The sequence below is a fragment of the Rousettus aegyptiacus genome, unplaced genomic scaffold (assembly GCF_014176215.1).
Source record: "Rousettus aegyptiacus isolate mRouAeg1 unplaced genomic scaffold, mRouAeg1.p scaffold_m13_p_10, whole genome shotgun sequence".
NCBI lineage: Eukaryota > Metazoa > Chordata > Mammalia > Chiroptera > Pteropodidae > Rousettus > Rousettus aegyptiacus.
Window position 1 is genome coordinate 1,126,515 of NW_023416285.1, and position 20,666 is coordinate 1,147,180.

Sequence of the window (20,666 nt, forward strand, 5' to 3'; positions counted from 1 at the left end):
GACCACCTCGGCCGTCGGGGGCAAGGGCAGCTGTGGGCTCGCTGCTCTGTGTGGCCTGTGGTGTGCCGAGCAGGCTGCAGACCGGAAGGGCTTGGGGTTCCCAGTTGGCGATGGCAGAGCTCAGCCTTTCCCTCTGTCCTCTCCGTGCCTATTGAGTGGATCCCAGAGGTAGAGGAGGTGGTGCCTTCTGTGGAGACGGTCGGAGGGAACAGCCTTGGAAAGCTTAAGTGCATTTGCCGCGTTCCTGGTACTGTTCTTGGCTCTGGTGGGTACTGGGAAACCGGCCACGTCGCTGCCCTCCTGGGTCGTGCCTTCACTGAGGGACAGTCCTTTGGGCCAGCAAAAATGAAACTGGCAGCGGTGAGGCCCAGGAGTCCAGGAGCAGGAAGGAATGCTGAGCTGCACTCGGTCCAGAGTCCTCTGAGGAAGGTTCCCGAAACCTGGCCCTGTGACGAGACCGCACGAGACCTGAGGCTCTGAGTAACCAGATACTTCCTGGGTGGCCGCCCGTGGCTGGCAGTGTCCTTAACCATGGTGCTGAAGCCGGCCTCTGCCCCAGGCGTAGCCACAGGCTGGCGCTGACCACGGTTCCCCCAGGCTGGTCCCCCCAGGGTGGTTTCCGGCTCATTTTTAAGTGAGACAAGTAGTGTCTGTCTTAACTAATTTTTGTGTTTGCTATAAAGAAATTTAATTGGTTTTTGCATATTGTTGGGTAACTATCAGACAAGGGAGTTCCGTTTCTCACCAGGAGAGAGGAAATTTTGCCTTTTGTTTCTATCTTGTCACAAATGGTTGGTCTTACCAGTTATTTTCCTATTTCTATTGAGACAGGATTTTCCTGTATGTATTGTAGTGTGTTCTTTTTTTCAGTGTACATCAGCCTTGCATTTCTTGCATAAATCCAACCTATTCGTGATGTTTTATTTCTGTATTGCTTTGTTTTGCTAATATTTGACTTAGGAATTTTTAACGGTAAAGCCTCCGAGCTGTTGTTTTAATGAAGATTTTAAAATACTGATTTGATTTTTAAAGGATGTTTGAGAACTTCGCATTTTTTAAAATCACTTAAGTTACAGGAAATTCATATATTTCATTTCTTTACAAGTTTCTGGCCTAAAGTATTTCATAGAATAGAGTTAGTCTCCGCATTAATGTTAATTTATGCCTTCTCTTTTTTTTTTTATCGGGTTTGATAGATTTGTCTTTTTCATACTCTGCACATGTAAATCCAGTATCCACGTCTGTGGCTCTCACTGATGACACCTTCTTTCTGTGCCCTGAAAACCTTTTTCTCCCATGCTTTGAGCCCATATGCTTGGTACCCTCTCCGAAAATTCTTTGAGATGGGTCGGAGGTGGTTTCTCCCGAAAGTATTTGCCTTTGCTTTTGTGCTTAAGGTCATCACTGATTCCGGGCCGCTGTATTTGTTTGTTCACGCTGTAGTCTAGCACACGCAAAAAGCACACACTCGCCGACAGGCCCCGGGAAACAACCAGCTGCAGCAGCAAACAATGTCGCCAGCCCGTCCTCCCTGCCGCGCCGCCCTCTTCCCCAAGGTAACCACTGACGGACTTCCGTGGAGATGACGCCTTTGACTATAATTACAGTTTAATTAGTGGAACGCACAGCCTTAGTTCCATAGTTTAGTTTGGCCTGTTGTTTGACCTTTGGATAGGTGGAATCATTTAATTCCTATTTTTGGAGGGGGGAGGTGGCTTCTGCTCAGTCATTTGTGGGACTCGTCCCTGGTGTGGCGTCGTCCATCTGTCCCGCTGTGCGCTGCCGTGGGAGGACCGCTCCGTCCCCACTTCTCCAGCTGCTCGTGCACATGGTGCGTGTGCCCGTTGCTGGGGCAGTTCTGCCGTCATAGCTGTTGCGCATGTACTTTTAAGTGCAAAATTACTGAGTTTTAGGGTATGAACATTCAGGGAAGCTAAAAAAACAACAACAACAACAAAAAAAAACCCCAAAACGTGGAAATTAATGTGCTTTTAAAAAACCAGTGAGTCAGAGAAGAAATCACAAATTAATTCAAGATGGACCAAAGACCTAGATAGAAGAGCTAAAACTATAAAATTCTTAGGAGAAAACACAGAGGCAGATAATCATGACCTTGGACATAGCAGTAGTTTCTTAAATAAGACACCCAAAACGCAGTCAACAAAAGGAAAAATCAACTTCATTAAAATTAAAAAACTTTTCTGCATCAAAGGACACGATCAAGAGTGAAAAGATAACCAGAGAATAAGATGAAATATTAATAAATCATCTATCTGATAAGGGACTAATAACCACAATATATAAAATGTTTCTATAATTCAACAAGAACAAAAAAATCAGCCCAATTTAAAAATTGGCAAAAGACTGACAAATGGCCAATAAGCTCATGAAATGAAGTCAACATCATTAGCCATGAGTGAAATGTAAATCAACACCACAGAGATAACACTTCACGCCCATGACAACGGCTATTACCAAAAACACAGGAAATAAGTGTTGGCAAAGGAGTATAGAAATTGGAACCGTTGTGCATTTGTAGTCGAAGCATAAAATGGTGAAGACGCTCTGGAAAACAGTACAGAGGTTCCTTAAAAACGCAAACGTAGAGTTACCACGTGACCCCGCGGTTTCACTCCCAGGTAGGCACCCAAAGGAAGGGAAAGCAGGGCCTCAGTATACACCACCGTTCACAGCCGCCGAAAGGTGGGGACGACCCAGACGTCCATCAGCCGATGCCTGGGGACACAGAGTGTTGTGTGGTGCCTGTGACAAGCAGAGTTTCGCCTTGAATTGGAGTGACGATCCGATGCCACATGGAAGGACCTCGATAACCAGGCTCAGTGCAGTAAGCTAGACAGACACAAAAGGGTCCAGCGCTTACGGGAGGGCCCTGGAGTAGGCAGATTCGTAGAGAAGGTAGCACAGAGGTTACCAAGGGCAGGGCGGGAAGAGGCGGTGGTGTTTAATGGGGGCAGAGTTTCTCTCTGCCATGAAGAAATGTGGACATGGATGGTGCTGATGATTGTTAATGAGACAAACGTCACTTGAAAAGGATTAAAATGGTAAATTTTGTATTATATATATTTTACCACAATTTTTGAAAAAGATAATAGAATAAAATGATGCTATCATTCACATAACTATATGATACGTAGAAGTCCACATATATAATTTCATATATTCCACTTATGTATATTTTGTCTGTATTCCTCTCTTCATTTTCATTGAGTAATTTTTTTTCTGCCCAAAGAACTGTTTTAGGTCTTTTTTCTTTTTAGTGAATTCCTGCTGGCAATAAATTCTCACTATTTTTGTTAACCTGAAAATGCCATTATTTCACTTTTACTACGTTATTTTTTCTTTCTGAGTGAAAAGTTAGGAGTCACTGTCTAACATGGTTGCCATGAGCCACGTGTGACTCTTGAAACGGTGAATTCAAGTGGAGAGAGGCTGGGAGTGAAACAGGGTTCTGAGGACTTGGTACGAAACAGTGCGGGATTAACGGTTTTTATTTAACACCTGTATCGTGACTGCATGTTTAAATCATGATGGTTTAAATACATTATATCAAATAAAACGCTGAGATTTTAAAACATAAGCTAGAGGTTTGTTCTTTTATTATTCCGCCGTTACCATGTAGTCAGCTGTCCATACCTTTGGAGATAATGCGAATGTGTTCTCAGGCTGATTTGATTTTTTTTTTTTTGTCTTTGTCGTTAGCATTTTCATAATGCCATGCACAGGTGTGGTTGTGCTTGGCATTTATCCTGCTCGAAGGTCGCGGGGATTCCTGAAGCGCGCGGATGTGTGCCGTCGCGCCTGGGGCGCCGTGCCCCTGTGCACTGTCTTCTCGCCTTTTGGGACTCCAGATACACAGATGGCAGGTTGTCAGCTGTGTGTCACGTGTGTGTTCTCTGCTTTATCTACTAGTTTTTTCTCTCTGCGAGTTAGGATGTTTCATACTGAATTGCCCTCTCTAGAGTTCATTAATCCTTTTGTGTTCTCCAATCTACTGTTAATCCATTGGATTATCCGCTTTAGTTACTTTTCCGTTCTGGTTAATTTTCTCACAGATGTCGTTCTCAGAAGGTCTCCGCCTGGTCCTCTGTACTTCCCACCTTCTCCTCTGTTCTCCTGGGCCTGTTCCTGGTGGTTACTGTGCGGTCTGCCTGGTGCCTCCAGTGTGTGGCACCTAGGGGTTTGTTTTTGTTGTTTTTTCTTTTCATTTTCAGTCAGATGTGCCTAGAAATTTTAAATTGAAAGCTGAAGTTGAGCGTGAAGGATCAGAAAGGCCGCAGATAGGGTCCTCTGCGGGCCGGACGGCGTCTGCTACCCGTGCCCCTCAGTTAGGGTTCTTTTTGAGGGGCTCCCTGCCGGGCACCCGAGCACCGCCCCCTGGCTGGTCCAGGTCGCCGATGAAGTTGTCAGGACTCCTCCTCGGCTGGCTTTTCAGCGTCGTTCGGATGTTTCTTCGTGTCCCGTGTGCAGAATGTGAGAACCCGGCAGTGTCCCGAGGGAAAACTGTCAGGCTGGGTGATGTGGTCATGCCACCTCGCTGGGGTGCAGCCCCGAGTCTCTGACTTTACTCTAGCCCCCCCCCCCGACCCCCCGGTGGTGCTCTGCCCAGACGGAGCCTCGCTTCTCAGTCTCGTGCCCTGAGAACGGGGAAACACTCGAGAAAATCAGGCCCCCACCCCAGTCCTGTCCTTGGTGGTTCTCCAATTTCTGAAACGGACTCTTTCCACGTGTTGCACATCCAGCAGTGTAGTTAATCATCAGTCAGGTGGACACCGCAGGCCCCGACGTCCCTCCTGTGTCAGAGTGATCACCCGGTGTGCTCCATCACGTCTGCCACCCATCCGTCCGTCCATCTGTTTCAGAGATCAGATAACCCCAGATATCACGCGTTACTGTCCCTTACAGCCTCCTGTCCTCCTGGGCGGGTTCTTCCTTCAGATCTTTTTATAAATTCTAAATTCCTTTTGCGGTGACTCCTATTAGGGAGTTGTCCAGCCTTCTCTGTTGAAATTGTCTCTTTTCTCTCCCATTTTTTATGTGTCTTTTCATTCTTCTTTATGGGTAATTTCCTTAACTTTAGGTTGCAGCCCCTTCCCTTGGGTTTCTTTTACAATTGTAGCTGTATTGTTCATTTCCAAGCTCTTCCCCATCACTGACTCTCCAGGTGACAAAGTCACGTGTCAGTTATCAAACAGAGCTGTCTAGCAGCCTCAGGCTGTATGTGGGGAACAGACCTATGTGCATAAGAAGGTACAGTCTACCTGAAAAATCCAGTTTGACCAAAATTATTTTCGTTTCTACACATAGTAACAGTTTATGTGGCTATACGGTTCTACATTGTATGCACTTTTCTTTCAGAGTTTTGAAAGCCCTGCTTCACTATTTAGCCTCAAATATTACTGGTTAAAATATTTAGTAAGATTCTTTTTCCTGTCTTTTTATTTTGTGTGTCTTTTTTTTTCCTCAATGTTTTAGGTTGTTTTGTTTATTTTTTATTTTTTATTTTGCAAGTGATCATCCTTGATAGACTCTCAAGCCATTATTTTTGGTAAATTGTATTATTTCTTTCAAAAGTTATTTCCTTCCATATTTTCCCCTGAGACTCTTTATTGGAAAGTTGTTGGACCTCCTGGATTGAACTTTTAAGTCTAATTTCTTTCCCATTTTCTTTGTCTTTTTTTTTCTACTTCCTGAATAATTTCCTTTATCTTGCAACATTTCTATTGAATTCTTTTGACAATTTTGGCTACATTTTTAATTTCCAAAACTCCTCTTTTAAATATCTTTGAGACTATTTGCAATGTTTGAAAATTATTTTCAGCTCCTTCTGATAACAGCTAATCTGCTCCTCTGCACACACTTTTTTTGATTCTTGTGCTGAAACAATTTCTTGTGTGACTGCTGATCCTTGACTGTCTTCGTGTTTACAAGTGACGTGTTTAAAAGCTGATTACAAGCTCCACGTGGGCTGAGTTTATTGGCCTGTAGGCTTCAATCTGGGGCAAGCATCAAGAACCGCCTAATTCTTTGGGATCCTCAAACATTAATAATGTCCATATCTGTTCTCACATTGTATAGTGTCTGCAGAGAGTTCCCGGTGACCTGCTCGGGGAGGGGAGTCCTGCCACCGTGGTCACCATGGTTCTGCTTGGGGCGAGGGGATGGCCTAAGCAGGGGTGTCCAGCTGCTCTTTCTGCAGACTTACTATAGCCAGAAATTAGAAGACTCTCTAGGTAAAGATTTATTTTTTACGTAACGCTCACTGGTTAAGCATCGTGAAATAATTACTTGTATAAGTTTTCTTACAAAATTGTCTTATTACTAGTACCTACTCATATCTTGGTAAATATTTGTATCAAAGTAATAAAATATCGCTTCTATGAAAATGTCCCACGTACGCCACCTGTTCCTGCAAGTCAGTTCCCAGGGCCTTCCAGGATCCCGAGGCGCTCCGAGTGCCCGTCTCCACGCCGGAATCCTCTCCAAGGTCAACACCCACACCTCCCTGTGACTGCGCGTGCTCTGGCAGGCCGAGTTGCCCCTCTGAGAGCACAGAAGACCCTTTCTGGCCCTTGTGTCCTGCGTTTTCTCTCGTGACGGCTGTCAAGCTGACTGGGTCAGAGGGTGCCAGGACATCTGGTCAGACACTATCCTGGCTGTGCCTGCGAGGGTGTTTCTGGATGAGATGAACATTTGGATTGGCAGACTGAGCAAAGCTGCCAGCCCACATCAATATGGGTGGGCCTCGTCCAATCAGTTGAAGGCCCATATAGGGCAGAAGGGCCTGAAGAGGGAAGGTGGACATCTGGACTGCCTCAGAGCTGAAACATCACATCTTCTTGGGTCTTGAGCCTTCTGGCCTGTGGGCTGGAACTATGCCACCGGCTCTCCTGTGCCCATCATTGTGTGAGCCAATCCCTTCGAAAAAATCCATCTCGGTCGCAATCCCTCCCTCCCTCCCCGCCCCCACCCCCATTTCTATGCATAACACTGACCTCGAGAGGGTTAAAATTCTTAGGGGGAGAAACAAATCTTAGATAATGGTTTGCAGTCCTCCAAAGTTCAACTGCACCAGACAGTATCTTATTCCTTAGTATTTAATTATTTTCCACCTTAATTTCTTTAATTTTCCTTAGGAGATAATGAAAAGCAAAGGTCGAGAACCACTGCTTTATGCCTTTGCTTCACTTACGGCCCCCAGGAGCACTCTCTCCATCCCTTTCGAGGCTGTCACAAGTGGCCTGGTCTCCAGTCTTGCTGGCCTAACATCCATTCTCAACCCAACAGCCAGATTTCTCTTAAAAATAAATGACCTACCATGATGGCTCCTGTGCAAAACTCTCCTTGGCTCCGGCTCCATTTAGAATAACGCCACCTTGTGTGGGCCTGCAGCTTCTGAGTTTCACTTGCTGGAGACGCAGGGGCTTTTGTAGTTTCTGGGGACAAGCTGAGCTTGCCGTGCTCCAGTCTTGCTTTGCTCAAAGCCCTTTGTTTGAGAATGAGTGGCTCTGGCTCAGCTTGCCGAGTCGGCATTCCTGCCCCTGGCCCCCAGAGGAACTCTCAGTGTGTCCCCTTGTGCCCTGCTGGAACCCCAGAGTCACACCCCAGTTGGAATCTGGGCCCTACCTCCATCTGGTGACTTGGGCAAAGCCCTTAATGTATGTGAACTTCGGTTTTTCACCCATAACATGGGGCTGGGAATGGTGTCTCTCCCCGAAGGAGTTGTGTGGATGAGATGATACAGCAGCCAGCAGAGTGGCTGGTGCATTAATGGCCTGAACAAATAGTCATTATTACGTCATTCGTTCACCCAGCAAATGGTGGATTGGTGTGTGGCCAGCTCTTGAGAGGAGATGGGGTTTGGAGGTACATGAGGCACCCACTCCCATCCTCTCCTGTCCCGTGACTTCTCTGGGGATATTGAACAATCAGAATTGCAGTCCAGTGCCAACATGCTGTAATAAGGGACAGCACAGGGTCAGTGGGAGAAGGGAGTGTCTGATGTAGCCCGTGTGGGGTGAGGGACAGTCCAAGGCATTGTCCACCCAGAGGAGGGCAAAAGGAGTGTTAGGCAGGTGTCCCCACCCACTCGCTCAAACTCTACCTTTGGGAGCAGGGCCATCCCGATCTTGGGGAGGAGGAGGCAGCCTTTACTCTGCGGACGAGGTGGGGTCTGCCGGAATCTTCGCAGAGGGTCGATTTGGTCATGTTAGCTCATTCTGGCTGTGGCATGAATGGGTCAGAGGATTAGAAGGTCGTGGTCGCAGCTGGAGCAAGGGTGACGTGAGGACAGGAGACCTGGGCAGGCCCAGAGCCAACAGCTGTGGGGCCCAGAAAAGGGTGCAAACAGGGCCAAGTACCAACATCCCTGCGGCAAGCTCTGGACCTTGGGGCTGTGACAACTCATGGAACCAAAAATGGCAAAACATGTCTTTTGTGTCTTGGTGTTTGCCATAAGTGGGGTCCTCTGGAGCACTGGTGCCCAACATTTTGGCACCAGGGACTGGTGCTATGAGAATCTAATGCCTGATGATCTGAGGTGGAGCTGAGGCTGTGATTTTGCTAGCGCTGGGGACCAGTACGCTGGGGACCAGTACCCTGAGGACCCGAGCGGGTCAACGGCCTGAGGTTTGGGAACCCCTGATCCAGAGCACAGGGCCCAGGCGAGAGTCCTGGCTTGTTTGAATATACGGGTAGAATTGTACCTGGTCCTTGCTGGTGCTGGGCAAGGCGCCCCAGGCAAGGAGGGTCCAGAGTGCTGGAAGACCCCGACCGAGGCCTGTAAAGGCGACATCTGAGAAATGACCAGACTGTCCCTGGCCCTTACAGGATGGAGGGGCACCAGGACCGCGGGACAGACGGAGCGTGGGCAGGGCGCCTCTCGGGCAGGGGTTGAGAGCTAACGGCCGGCCTGCGGGCCGAGCGCGGGTCCTGGTGCAGCCCGCGGGCGCCTGAGCGCGGGCAGCTGCGCGCCGTTCCCCGCGGTCCGCGGCGGCCTGTGGCGCTCGGGTAGCGGCTCCCAGCTCGGCAGACCGAGCGATATCCCGGCGCCCTGAGGAAGCCCACCCAAACCCGCGAGGAGGGTTGTTGTCCCCATCGAGTCACCTGGATTCGGGCGAGGGGCCCGGCCCAAGGTCACCGGGCCATCCCCGGCCGGGCAGAGCCGCGGCTGCCGCACTGACGCATCCCGAGGGCCGGGCCGACCTGAGGGCCCCGGTCGGCGGGGCGCGTGGGCACCTGGGTGCCTGTCAGAGAGGCGGGACGCCTCGCCCGCAGCCCGGGGCGCTCTCCCCACCGGGGACGCGGCCGCAAGCCCGTCGCTCTCTCCGCCCGACTACAACTCCCAGGAGGCGCCGCGGCGCGGGCGGGGCCGGGCGGCGCGGAGCTCGGCGGTGACGTCACCGTCGCGTCGCGCTCCCCAGCGCCGGCCCCTCGCGGCGGCGGGGCGCGCGGCCGCGCACGGCCCGACGGGAAGCGTGGTTCCGGCGCGCGGCGCCCCGGCGGCGTGGCGGGCGCCCGGACTGCAGCTCCCGGCGTGCACCGCGCGCCGCGCACGTTAACGGCGGGCGGGGGAGGGCGCGGCCGGGGCGCCGCGGCGCCGGGAGGGCGGAGTGAGGCGGGGGGGGAGGGCGCCCACACCCCTCCCCCTCCCCGCCGCTCCTGCCCCCTCCCCCGACGTAAACTGGGATCCCTTTCCCCTTGTGTCCGCCATATTGGACTCTAACTCTGGTCAGCGGCGGCGCCGGGCCCGGTGGACTCGCCGCTCCTCCCGCGCAGCGGCCGCCCGGCAGCTCCCGCCCGCCCGGCCCTCCGCGCCCGCCCGGAGGCGACCCCGCGCAGCGCCCCCCGCCCTCGGCCGGCCGAGCGCCCCGCCGCCGCCTCAGCCTCCCCGCCCTCCCCGCCCTCAGTCGCCGCCCGCGCCCCGCGCCCGCTGCGCGCCCTCCCCGCCCGCCGCCCGCCATGAGCCCGGCCGACGCCAAGCGCGGGGCGAAGCGCCGGAAGAACAAGCGGGGCGGCGGCGGCGGCTCGGGCGGGGGCCACGGCGGCGCGAGCGGCGGCAAGGCCGGCCCGGCGGCGGCGCTGCGCGGCTCCCAGGCCGCGGGCCTGGCGGCCCCGGGCGGCGCGGCGGCTGCCAACGGGCCCCTGGGCGCGGGCGGCGCCGCCCCCGGAGGCTACTTCGAGGTGAGCGTCGGGGCGGGGAGGGCGCCGCTAACGGGCGGCGGCGCGGGCCGGGGCTCGTGACAGCCGGGCGGCGGCGCGGCGGGGCGGCGCGGGCCGGGCATCCCCCGGGCGAGGCGGCGCCGCTCTGCCCACCTGCGCGCCGCTGTCACGGCCCCGGGGGTGGTGCCATCGCGCCGCGCCGAGCTCGCCCTTGAAAGCGCTCGCGTGCCGCTCCGGAGCGATGGGCGTCAGGTGACGCGCGGGGCTCCCCTCCGCCGAGCCGCGCTGCGGGCTGCTGCGGGCTGCTGCGGGCTGCGTCGCGCCGGGCCCACCTTCGCCAGGCCTCGGCCGCGGTCCCTGCCCAGTGCCTCGGGAAGTTGTCTTTCTTCTCAGTGGGCGTTCGGGAGCCACCTGACAGGCCTCCCTGGCGGCGGCCCGCGCCCTCCAGCCCCTGCTCTGCAAAAGTTTTCAGGGGTAGCGGGTGGGCTTCTGACTCAGCCGTACATTCAGTGTTTGAACGTAAGGGATTGGAAGGCGATCCGTTTCACTTTATTTTATTTTATTCTGATTTTTACGAGGGCAGCTCGCACACAGTGCCACCAGCTGCGGATGCAGCCACTTTAATCCGGCCTTGCTCACGACACTGCAGAAGACCCAGTTCTAGCAGTGGGGATGCAGTTGGCGTAGTCATTTCCAGTCATTCACTTGGCTCCTGAAAGATAATGGGTTTTTAAATTTTTTTCAAAAGTTGCTGGAACTGTTAAAGTGAGTTGTTTTAAAGACACTTGCAATGTAATAAGCCTCATCGGGAGTATTTGTGTGCCAAATTATGGACAAATTGTTTTGTGCAAGATTCCAAGTATTGTGTCGGAACGGTAGGTAGTAGGCAGATAAGAAGTCATTGCATGTGGCATGGCTGTCTGATGGCAAACACACGGCGATGTGTGTGCGCCTTCCTTTAAAGCACACAAGTGTTCTCTGCTGTGTGGTAAGTGTCATTGTGGGAGCTGTCTTTAGGTTACATTGTTGCAGTAGTGTAGGGTCCTGGGTGGTCCACAGCCTTGGGCTTCCCGGCTGCAAGGTGGCCCCTTTCCAGTTCCCTGGAGAAGGAAACAGGTGTAGTTCTGGGGCTGCTGGGTGAGGCCTGAGCGTTTGGATCCTGGGCTGTGAGTTGAGGTAATGTTTGCTGCTGGGGAGGGGAGGGGGGAGCAGGTCTGCTGTGTAAATCCTTTACGAAGCGTGGCTAATGTTTCTTGTACCTCGTCCTAAGGTGTACCTGTTTCTGTTGATTCAGTAAAAACAAGTTGGTGGTACAGTAAAATCCTTCCACTAGTCTTTCATGTTATCATTTTGGTTTTAATAATTCCCATTTACTTTGAAATATTTTTCTAAAGAGTCTGTGTTTGCCAGAGAGGCTTACGATTCCTGGGGTGCCTGCTCCCCATCCTCATCAGCTCACAGGGCCAGAAGATGTCTAAGAGAGTGCGAGTGGAAGGACCATCTTAATTTTCAAGAGGGGCCGCACGCAGCCCCGCTGCCCTGTGTGCTGGGCCCAGCACTGAATGTGAGACCCAGGGTGGCTGCTGAGGGACAGGGGCGTTTGTGCATATAGGTGGCTTCTGCAGAGAAGCGCGGACCAGGGCCTGAGTAGGACAGCACAACAGCTCGGAGGGTCTTTGGCGCACAGCAGGACCCTCATACGCAGAACCTGGGGGCATAAACTCGGTCGACTCCGTGCCCTCAGGCAGGGTGTCACCTTCGTGCTGCCTCAGTTTTGTAAGCGTTATAGCACCCAGCTCCTTGGGCAGTTGTGAGTGAAGGCAGGGAAAATGCCCACACTGTGCCCAGGGGCGCCCAGCGCTGGGCATGAACGTGATCCTTGTTCAGGAGGTGACGCTGGCCTTGATCAGGGACTCTGCCTCAGGGTGCCCACGATCAGGTTTTCCCCCCTGTGGAATGGGGAAACGGCATGCAGCTTAAAATCGGTGGACGTGGGACACAGCCTGCTCCAGCAGCCCGGTGTGGCGGTCTGCTCTGATGTGCAGTAACAGGCCGGCCCTACCATGGAAGGTTGGTAAGTGGAGGAGATCATGACTATATCTCGTTATTTGCATTTCTATTTTAAAACGTAATTTTCATAATGTTCATGCTGTGTTAGGTGAAAAAAGCTTACAAAATAGAAAAGTGTTTAGGGACCCATGCTTGTAAAATATCTGTGTATACATGTTTATGGGAACGTCTGATAGGGTGTACCTCAGAATGTTTTGTGGTGGAAATCCTGATGGCTTTCTTTTTCTCTTTTGCACATGACTTACGCTTTAAGACTTTTCTACAATAAATATTACTTAAGGAGCAAAAAGGTGAACAGTACTTTTACAACCTGATATTACCAACAGTTTTTTTTTAAAAATATAAAACTAACTTTGGCTTTTTCCCACCATTTAACAGTTAAACATTTAAGTATTATATACAAAATGAAAATATTTACAGCATCGGAATTCTGTTTTCTGAATTGGTGTGCAAATATAAGTCCACACATATTTACAAAAACCAGAATTTCTCTATTATGAAAATTGGCTCAACATCACTACCAGTTGGACTGTCAAATTACATATAATTTACACTCATGAAGGGCTCAAATAGGAATTTAGGGCTATTTTCGTGATTCTGTTAGAGATCTAGAAAAGGAAGCCATTTGGAGTAGGGATGGAAGTACATTTTCACATAAAGATACTAACGTGTTAAAGTCACAGATACCTGCTGTAGCATAGGAGGCATTTGTAATAATGTAAATCCGTTTTCGTTGCTGAAATGGGGGCAAAGAGGAGATAGTGTTGATATTTAAAGGCCATCCGTGTATTCTGTAGCCTTGGGGTACTTTGGGGTGCGCTTAGAAGCCTTCCTGTGTTGTAGAAATCTCTCCCTTGATGAACCAAGGTTTAGTCATAACTTTCTAGTTCACACTCACCTTTGTGACCTGAGGAGTAGTTCAAATGAAGATCTAGAACCTTGTGCACTTTACGGGAGCAGAACCATTTCCTGCAGAGAGCACCCCTGGAACTCAGTCTTTTGCGCAGGTGAACACCACGTGACCACTGTGTGAAGACGTAGCCCGTAGGTGAGCGTGTGCCCAGCGCCCTGGAATGCCCCTCGCTCCCCTTGCTGGTCGTTCCTACCGTTCTTCTCCGGTCTTGTCTGGTTTCAAATTTCGTGTAAAGCGCTCTGCCGGGGCTGTTCGGCTTCACGTTATATCTGAGACGTGTCCACCTTGTTAACGTAGCACTTTGTCATTCTTGTTCATGACATGCTGTTTTCCACTGTGCGACTGCTCCATACTTTATCTGTTCTAATACTGATGGCCCTTTAGGTTATTTCATGGCTGACACGAATCGGGCCGAAGCGCACATCCCTGTATTCCTGTTTTGGACTTGAGCGCTCGTGTCGGTCGCGTGCACCCCCGGAGCAGAGCTGGTAAGCGATGCACTGGGTTGGACTTCAGTAGATACAGCCAAATAGTTTTGCTAAGTGATTTTGTTGTCTTGTAATTTAAAAAAATGACATATAACATTGATATTTTAAAATGTATTCTCGTTTGGATTTTAACGTGTATAGATTCAAGTATCTGCTGAGAGCCTCGCTCCCTCCTCCCTCCGCAGTCAGTCTCTCCCCAGCCCTCAAGCTACTTGGTTACTAAGATTCCGACTTTGTAACTTTTTGAGGCCAGTTCGTTTCACTCAGCATAGTCACTTTGAGATTCATTTGTTGCATGTATATACAGTTTCTCTTGACCGCTGAATAGTATTCCAATGTATGACTGTTACACAGTTTATCTGTTTTCCCATTGGCGGACATTGGGGTTCTTTCCAGATGTGGTGATGATAAATAGAGCTGCTATAAATACTTGTGTACAGGTTTTTGTGTGAAAGTAAATTTTCATATATTTATGGTAAATACCAAGGAGTGAGTAAGGAGGTTGGTTATACGGTAACTTAGGGAACTTTGAAACTGTTTTCCGGGGGGCTGTGCTGTTTTGACGCCCCCCTAGCAGCGTATGAGAGTTCAGTTGCTCTGTGTCCTCGTGGACGTTTGATGGTGTCTGTCGCTTGATGGTGTCTGTCGGTCTTTTTGTTGTAACCAGTTTAACACATAGGTGTGCAATGGCATTGTGGTTTTGATTTGCATTTCCCTAGTGACTGCTGATATTGAACAGTTTCCATGTGTTTGACTTTCTTGTATCCTCTTGGGTGAAATGTTTATTCAAGACTACCTATTTTTAATTGGGTTGTTTATTTTCTTTTGAGTTTTTAAAGTTCTTTATAATTCTGGACATGAGTCCTTTGTCAGTTTTGTGATTTGCAAACATTTTCTTCTAGTTTATAACTTGTCTTTTTATCCTGTTAACTGTTCTTGCAAAGATAAAAATTAATTTTGGTGTACAGCTTACCAATTTTTTTCTTTTATATATTGTACTTTTTAGTGTCTAAGATCTCTGTTTTATAAAACCTCAGGTTATAAAGATTTTTTTTCTATATTTTCCTCTAAAAATTGCATAGTTTTACATTTAGATCTGTGATTCATTTTGAATTAATTTTGTATAAGTATCTGATTCAGGTAGGGCTTATTTTTTATTTTTTAATTTTTAATATATAGATGTCAGGTTGTTCGAAACCCATTTGTACAAAGAATATTCTTTCTCCATTGAACTGACTTTTCACCTTTTGTCAAAAATCAGATAACCTTATTTGAGTGAGTTATTTCTGGTCTCTGTATTCTGTCCCATTGATCCATGGGACTGTCTCGTTGCCTATAGACCACACTGTCTTAATTACTGTAAGTCTTAAAATTGGACAAGATGATTTCTCCAACTTAAAAAAAAAAATTGGCTAGTATTTTGTTTTTCCATGCAGTTTAGAATCAACTTGCCTATATCTACAAATAATTTTTCTGGGATTTAATTGGGACATCTTTAAGGCTATAGATCAGTTCGATGGTTGATTTACATATGTACTGTGTTGACTCTTCCAATCCATGAACGTGGTATGTGTCTATTTGGTCATCCTTTTTTTCTTTCTTTTAAGTTGAGATATATTTGACATGTAACACATGTTTAATTTCTTTCATCAGTGTTTTGTTGAGTTTTCAGCATACAGATCCTGCCCATGTTTCAGATTTATTGGGATTTTTTTGTATAGACAATCATGTTGTCTGTGAATAGTGATTTTTTCCCCCCTTGTTTTCCATCTTGTCCACCATTTATTTGTTTTTTTTTTTGTTTTTATTGCACTGGCTAGGGCTGTAGCACAATTTCCTCGTTCTTGATCTTAGGGAGAAAACATCGAATCTCTCATCATGAAATATGATGTCTGCTGTGATTGTTTCCCAGGTGCCCATTGTCAGGTTAAGGAAGCTCCTTTCTGTTTTTAGTTTGCTGGGAGTTTTAATACTGGATGTTGAATTTTGTCATGCTTTTTTGAATCAGTTGACATAAGCTATCATTTTCTTCTTTAGACAGTGTGATAGGTCACATTATTGATGATCGAATTTAACATTCAGATATTCAATATCCAACCAACTTTGCATCCCTGGAATAAACCCTCCTTGGTCATGATGTATTACTTTTTTTGTAATTGCTGGATTTACTTTACTGATATTTTGTTGAACATTGTTGCATCTGTGTTTATGAGAGATATATGTCAGAAGTTTTCTTAGATTGTCCTTGCCTAGTTTTGGTATCGGTATAATGCTGGCCTCATAAAGTAGATTAGAAATTACTCTTTTCTCTTCATTTTTAGTAGTTTGTGTTTTTCAAAGAATTGGTCCATTTCAGCTTAGTTGTTGAATTTATGTGTTTCTAATTGTCTGTAATGTTCCTTTATTATCTTTATAATGTCTGGGAGTGCTCTACAGTGATGTCCCTTCTTTTATTCTTGGTATCGGTTATTTGCCTTATCTTTTTTTTCCTTCCAGTCTTACTAGAGTTTCCTCAAGTTTTAAAGAACCAACTTTTTGTTTTACTGATTTTTTTTCGTTGTTTTTCTGTTTTTTTTTTTTTTTTCATTTCATTGATATATATATTTTTACCTTTGTGTCATTGTTTGCTTTGGGTTTAAGTTAGAAGCTTCGATTATTAATTTGAAACCATATTTCTTTTCTAATATACATATTTAATGCTATAAACTTCTTTCTAAGCCATACTTTAGCAGCATCTCACAAATTTTGCTATGTTGTACTTTTACTTTCATTCAATTTAAAATATATTCTAATTTCCCTTGACACTTCTCTTTGATTGATGGGTTATTTAGAAGTGTGTCATTTAATTTTCCTGTTACCAGTCACTGAGTTCTAGCCTAACTGCAACATGGTCAGAGAACACGCTGTGTATGATTTTCTTTCCTTAGAAAATGTTACAGTTTTATGGACCGACTTGGTGAGTATTACTTACGCACTTACAACATGTCGAGTGGAGTGTTATCGGAATGTCAGATCCAGTTCCGTGATGGTTTTTCCAGTCCTTCCGTATTCTTGCTGACTTTCTGAGGACTAGTTCTGTCAGCTGCTAAGAGGAGTGTTGAAGCCTCCGACTGCAAGCGTGGGTTTCTTGTTTTCTCCCTCCAGCCTTCCTTTTGGTTTCATGTATTTTGAAGTTCTTCTCTTTTGTATATTTAAGATTATTATGTTTTCTTGGTGAACCGACCCTCTCTGTCAGTTTGTTTTGTTCCTCTCATCCCTGGTTGTGTCCTTGGGTCAGAAGTCTGCTTCATCTGCTACTAAAAGCCACTCCAGCTTTCTTTTAATTAGTATTTGCATGACATACCTTTTTCTATTTTACTTTTAACCAACCTACATGTTTTATTTGAACTGGGTTTCTTATAAACAGCTGCTTGATTAATTTTCATTTTTTCCTGGTTTAATTACTGATTGAGCATCTCTTTGGTACTAGTACGGGATACTTCTTTGCATTGTTTAACTCTCCTTATGGGACTTTTTTTGACCTGTAGGTTTCCTAACTGATTTGCTGGAGTACACTAACATGGAGAGACACAAGCTGTCTTTATCTTGTAGCGAGTTTAACCAGTATGAGTTGAAATTGAGTAACTTGTAGCTTATGGGCCAATAAAACGGTTGTTTATTTTTTTACTGTAAAAATCAATTTTAGTTTCTAAACTCTCTTAGGGTGATTCCAGTAATGTTTGTGGCATTGAATTACCACTTTTCCTGTAGAAATTAATTATTTTCACATCTATTTGTAGAATGCAGAGAATATTTTTCTCTTGACTATCTTGAGTAGAAGATTAGTTATATCCACAAACTCAATGAGAAGTTGGGGGATTTAACTTCTTATGGCTCAGGTATTTTTTTAAATAACCTTTTTGTTTTGAAATAATTTCAGACTTACAGAAAATTTGCCGGGTTAATATAGAGTTCTTATATTCCCTTTAGTCGGCTTTTCCTAATGTTGACATCTTACATGACTCGGTATATTTATCAAAACTGGAAATTAAAAATGGTACAATAATATTAACTACAGACTTAATTTGGGTGTTTCTAAATTCCACTAATATCCTGTTTCTGTTATAGTATTGATTTTAGGATACTACATTGTATTTAGTGCCCAAGAATTTTAATTTTTATTCTTTTTAGCTGCCTCATTTATAAAATGGGCAAATTAATTTTTTATTTTCCTCAAGGAAGTCCTACAAAAGCTAATTAATATTCATGTTTGAAGTGTGGCAGTAATTTTATGTTATGCTAAAATTTAGTGAAATTGTTAACCATTTAGTGATTTGCTACATCTAGTTCACTGCTCTAGAAATGCTGGGTGGGTCTCTCTTTGGTGAAGGTAGCTCAACAGGGTTACAGCGTTTATACCACGGAGAGCCTGGCTCATACCCAGGCTCCTGGGGGGCGCCTGTCTGCACGGTGCCCACTGCACCCGCCGTTGGTGGTCAGGGCGGCTTAGAGAAGGGAGTTCAGGCTGCTTGGTTGCCTTGAATGAGAGTCCACAAATGACTTCCTGACCATGCTTATAATATTGTTGTTTTCTCTTTTTAAAAGCATAAAAAAAAGTCTTCGTTTATTAACTGGTTTAATTGTAGTTACTGTCAATATTCTTTATTCTTTTAAAAGGATAATGCGTCAGTTACATCCTAATTAAAAAGAGGGGGAAGTTTGGATCTGTCAACCAGTGATACATGAAATGCCTCCCCACAAACGGGAGCCGAGCTGGCCTTCGCTCACCTGCGGAGGCCCACGCCAGGGCAGCAGGTTCTCCGGTAACGTCGTTCCTTCGACATTGTTAAGTCACAATGTCGGTGAGAAAGTGGACTCCCGGCCGGTGCCGCCGTCAGTGCGGAGTGTGCACGTGCCCCCCGTGTCCGCGTGGGTTTTCGCCGGGTCCTCCAGGTGTGACGAGACCGGCGTGTCTGTGTTGTCCCCGTGTGAGCGAGAGTGGACGTGGGTGCGTGGCCCTGTGACGGCAGGGCGTCCCGTCCAGGGCGGGCGCCCCGGCGCCCTGAGCTGCCGGGGCGGGCGGGCCACCCACGGCCCTGACCGGAACGAGCGGGGCGGGAGGTGACGGCCTTCGTGTTTCACAGCCGTGCCCGGCGCGTGCAGAGCTCGCGCTGACTGGTGTTTCACCTGAGCAGTGTTTGGGGGCTGTACTTCGGAGTTCGGTCACGTTTGTGTGACCAGACATGCTGGGCACGTAACTCCCGTGGACGCGGATGAGCCCGGGGCAGACCGGTTTCGCTGCACGCCGTTTCACTGAGAGTCGCGGTTTGCGCGGAGCCGCCGCCGCCAAGCGCGGGCGGGCGGCCCGGGTGGGAGCACTGGCATCGCGGGCGGCGCTTGCGGAGCTTGCCAGGGGACGGACGACAGCGGGACGTGCATTCATTGCCGAGGTGGCATTTGCCAGCTGAGGTAAGTGAGGCCCAGAGAGCTGAGCTTGAAAAATGCCTGTGATTGTCCTAGTCAGTGTCCCCTCTTGCTCCTTTCCAGTCCTGGCGGCGTGTCACTTCCCAGCGACGATGCAGGTTGAGAGCACCCTCCATCCGTGGTCCTCGTGTTCCCGCGGCTGCAGGGCTTCGCTCCTCTCCGACGACACCGCCGGTGCCCGTCACGCGCTGCCCGGCGTGCCAGGCTCTGGCGGTGGGGAGGGCCGTGTTCTTGCCGCAGCCTCCTCCCGCTCTGCCGCTCCACCGCTGTCGCCGCCGGCGTCCGCCGCTGTAGGGGTCGCGTTGTTCTCGGCGCCATGGCCTTCTCGCCTCTGCCGCGGTTGGCACTCGTCTTGTGCAGGTCTCTCCCTTCCCTGCCCGTGAACTGCTGCTTCCTCTCAGGAGTCGTGTGTGTCCCCGTGGGGAGCGCGCCTGCGCCGACCCAGGCCGGGGGCCGCCTGCGTCCGGGTCCCTTGGCACCTGTCCCGAGCCTGGCCACGGCGCGTGGACTGGGCTGTAACCCGGGCTCCTCGGAGCGTCTTCTCAGCTGTGCGGGTCCCCGAAATCGTGCTCTGGCTGCTGGCCGCCGGCCCTGAGCTCCGGCAGCCCCCCAGCCCTGCTTTCTGAAATCTGTCACCTGCCTTGGCGTCCAGTGTGGAAGAAGCACTTGTCCTTCTTTCCAAGGTAGATCCCATGCCTCAGGGGTTCTTAACTCATAGACTTTGGTGAGTCTGTTAACCTGTGGTCACCCGCCGCAGAATCCACGTGCGGGTCCGTTATCTCGGGGGCTCCTTGAAGCTTCTGTCTCTTCTGTCCTGGGTCTCGACTCGTCCCTTCGGTCGGGTTATCTCCCTTGGCGTTCAGAGTTTGAATTTCCCACCCTTTGCCTCGGTCCTTCTCTCGATCTCGCTTAACCTCTTCAGTTACCTTCTGTCTGACCTTTTCCTGCTCGCTGCCACCAGGTTACTTGAAGTTCTTCTAGTAAGTGACACTGGTTGCTTCTGCTTCCTTCACCCTCGAGAACTACTTTACTCCCTTGTCCTCCTCTTCCGGCTGGCACTTTAACCAGCCTTCCCGCAGGTCATTCGGCGACCCTGTCCTCACCAGGTCCCGTGGTGGTTTTCAGTCCTGGTGCCCCCCCGAGCTTGTGTGCTGACACCTACCTTCCTCTGTCAGCAAATGCTTTTGGAGTAATGATAGAAATATTGCAGAAGATCGGGAAATCCACTGTTAGAGTAAATCACAGCGTGTGCGCGGTTTGCCCTGCGATGATGGAAACAGGTGTCAGCTTTTGCTTATTTGCTAGATTCAGCTCGAGTACTCTTTCTTTTGTGAGCCTCTGAATGTCCTGGAGGATATCTGTTCTGATATGATTTCTCTAAGAAACAGAGTTTCGTGGAGGAAGTAGTAACCAGTGATGGGACAGCCATAAAAATAAAAAGACGTCTTGGGTAGGAAGAAGGCGCGTATGCAGTTCACTCCCACGTGCCGCCGAGACGTTCCCACGGCAGCGAGCCGAGGCCAGAAGCGCCTCGGGGCCCAGCCCGGGGCCGT

General features: G+C 48.8%; 1 protein-coding gene and 1 long non-coding RNA gene across 6 annotated transcripts in view; one reads left to right on the forward strand and one right to left on the reverse strand.

Annotated features, from left to right (window-relative positions):
* Positions 1 to 2,161: 2,161 nt before the first annotated feature.
* Positions 2,162 to 9,345, reverse strand: LOC118608638. Its single transcript, XR_004953013.1, has 3 exons — positions 9,124 to 9,345; positions 7,336 to 8,241; positions 2,162 to 6,936 (listed from the first exon to the last, which is right to left on the reverse strand). It is a non-coding gene; the product is annotated as an uncharacterized LOC118608638 (long non-coding RNA).
* A 797-nt stretch (positions 9,346 to 10,142) lies between these two features.
* FAM193A (family with sequence similarity 193 member A) overlaps positions 10,143 to 20,666 on the forward strand; it is an 87,938-nt gene continuing 77,414 nt past the window's right edge. For 2 of the 5 annotated variants that reach the window (XM_036227409.1, XM_036227410.1), the window contains exon 1: positions 10,390 to 12,249. In XM_036227409.1, the coding sequence (XP_036083302.1) occupies positions 12,217 to 12,249 (33 nt within the window). In that variant the 5' untranslated portion in view covers positions 10,390 to 12,216. Of the gene's footprint in view, positions 10,201 to 10,389; positions 13,651 to 20,666 lie in introns of those variants that run through there. The other 3 variants (XM_016159219.2, XM_036227411.1, XM_036227412.1) reach the window with 3 other exon arrangements.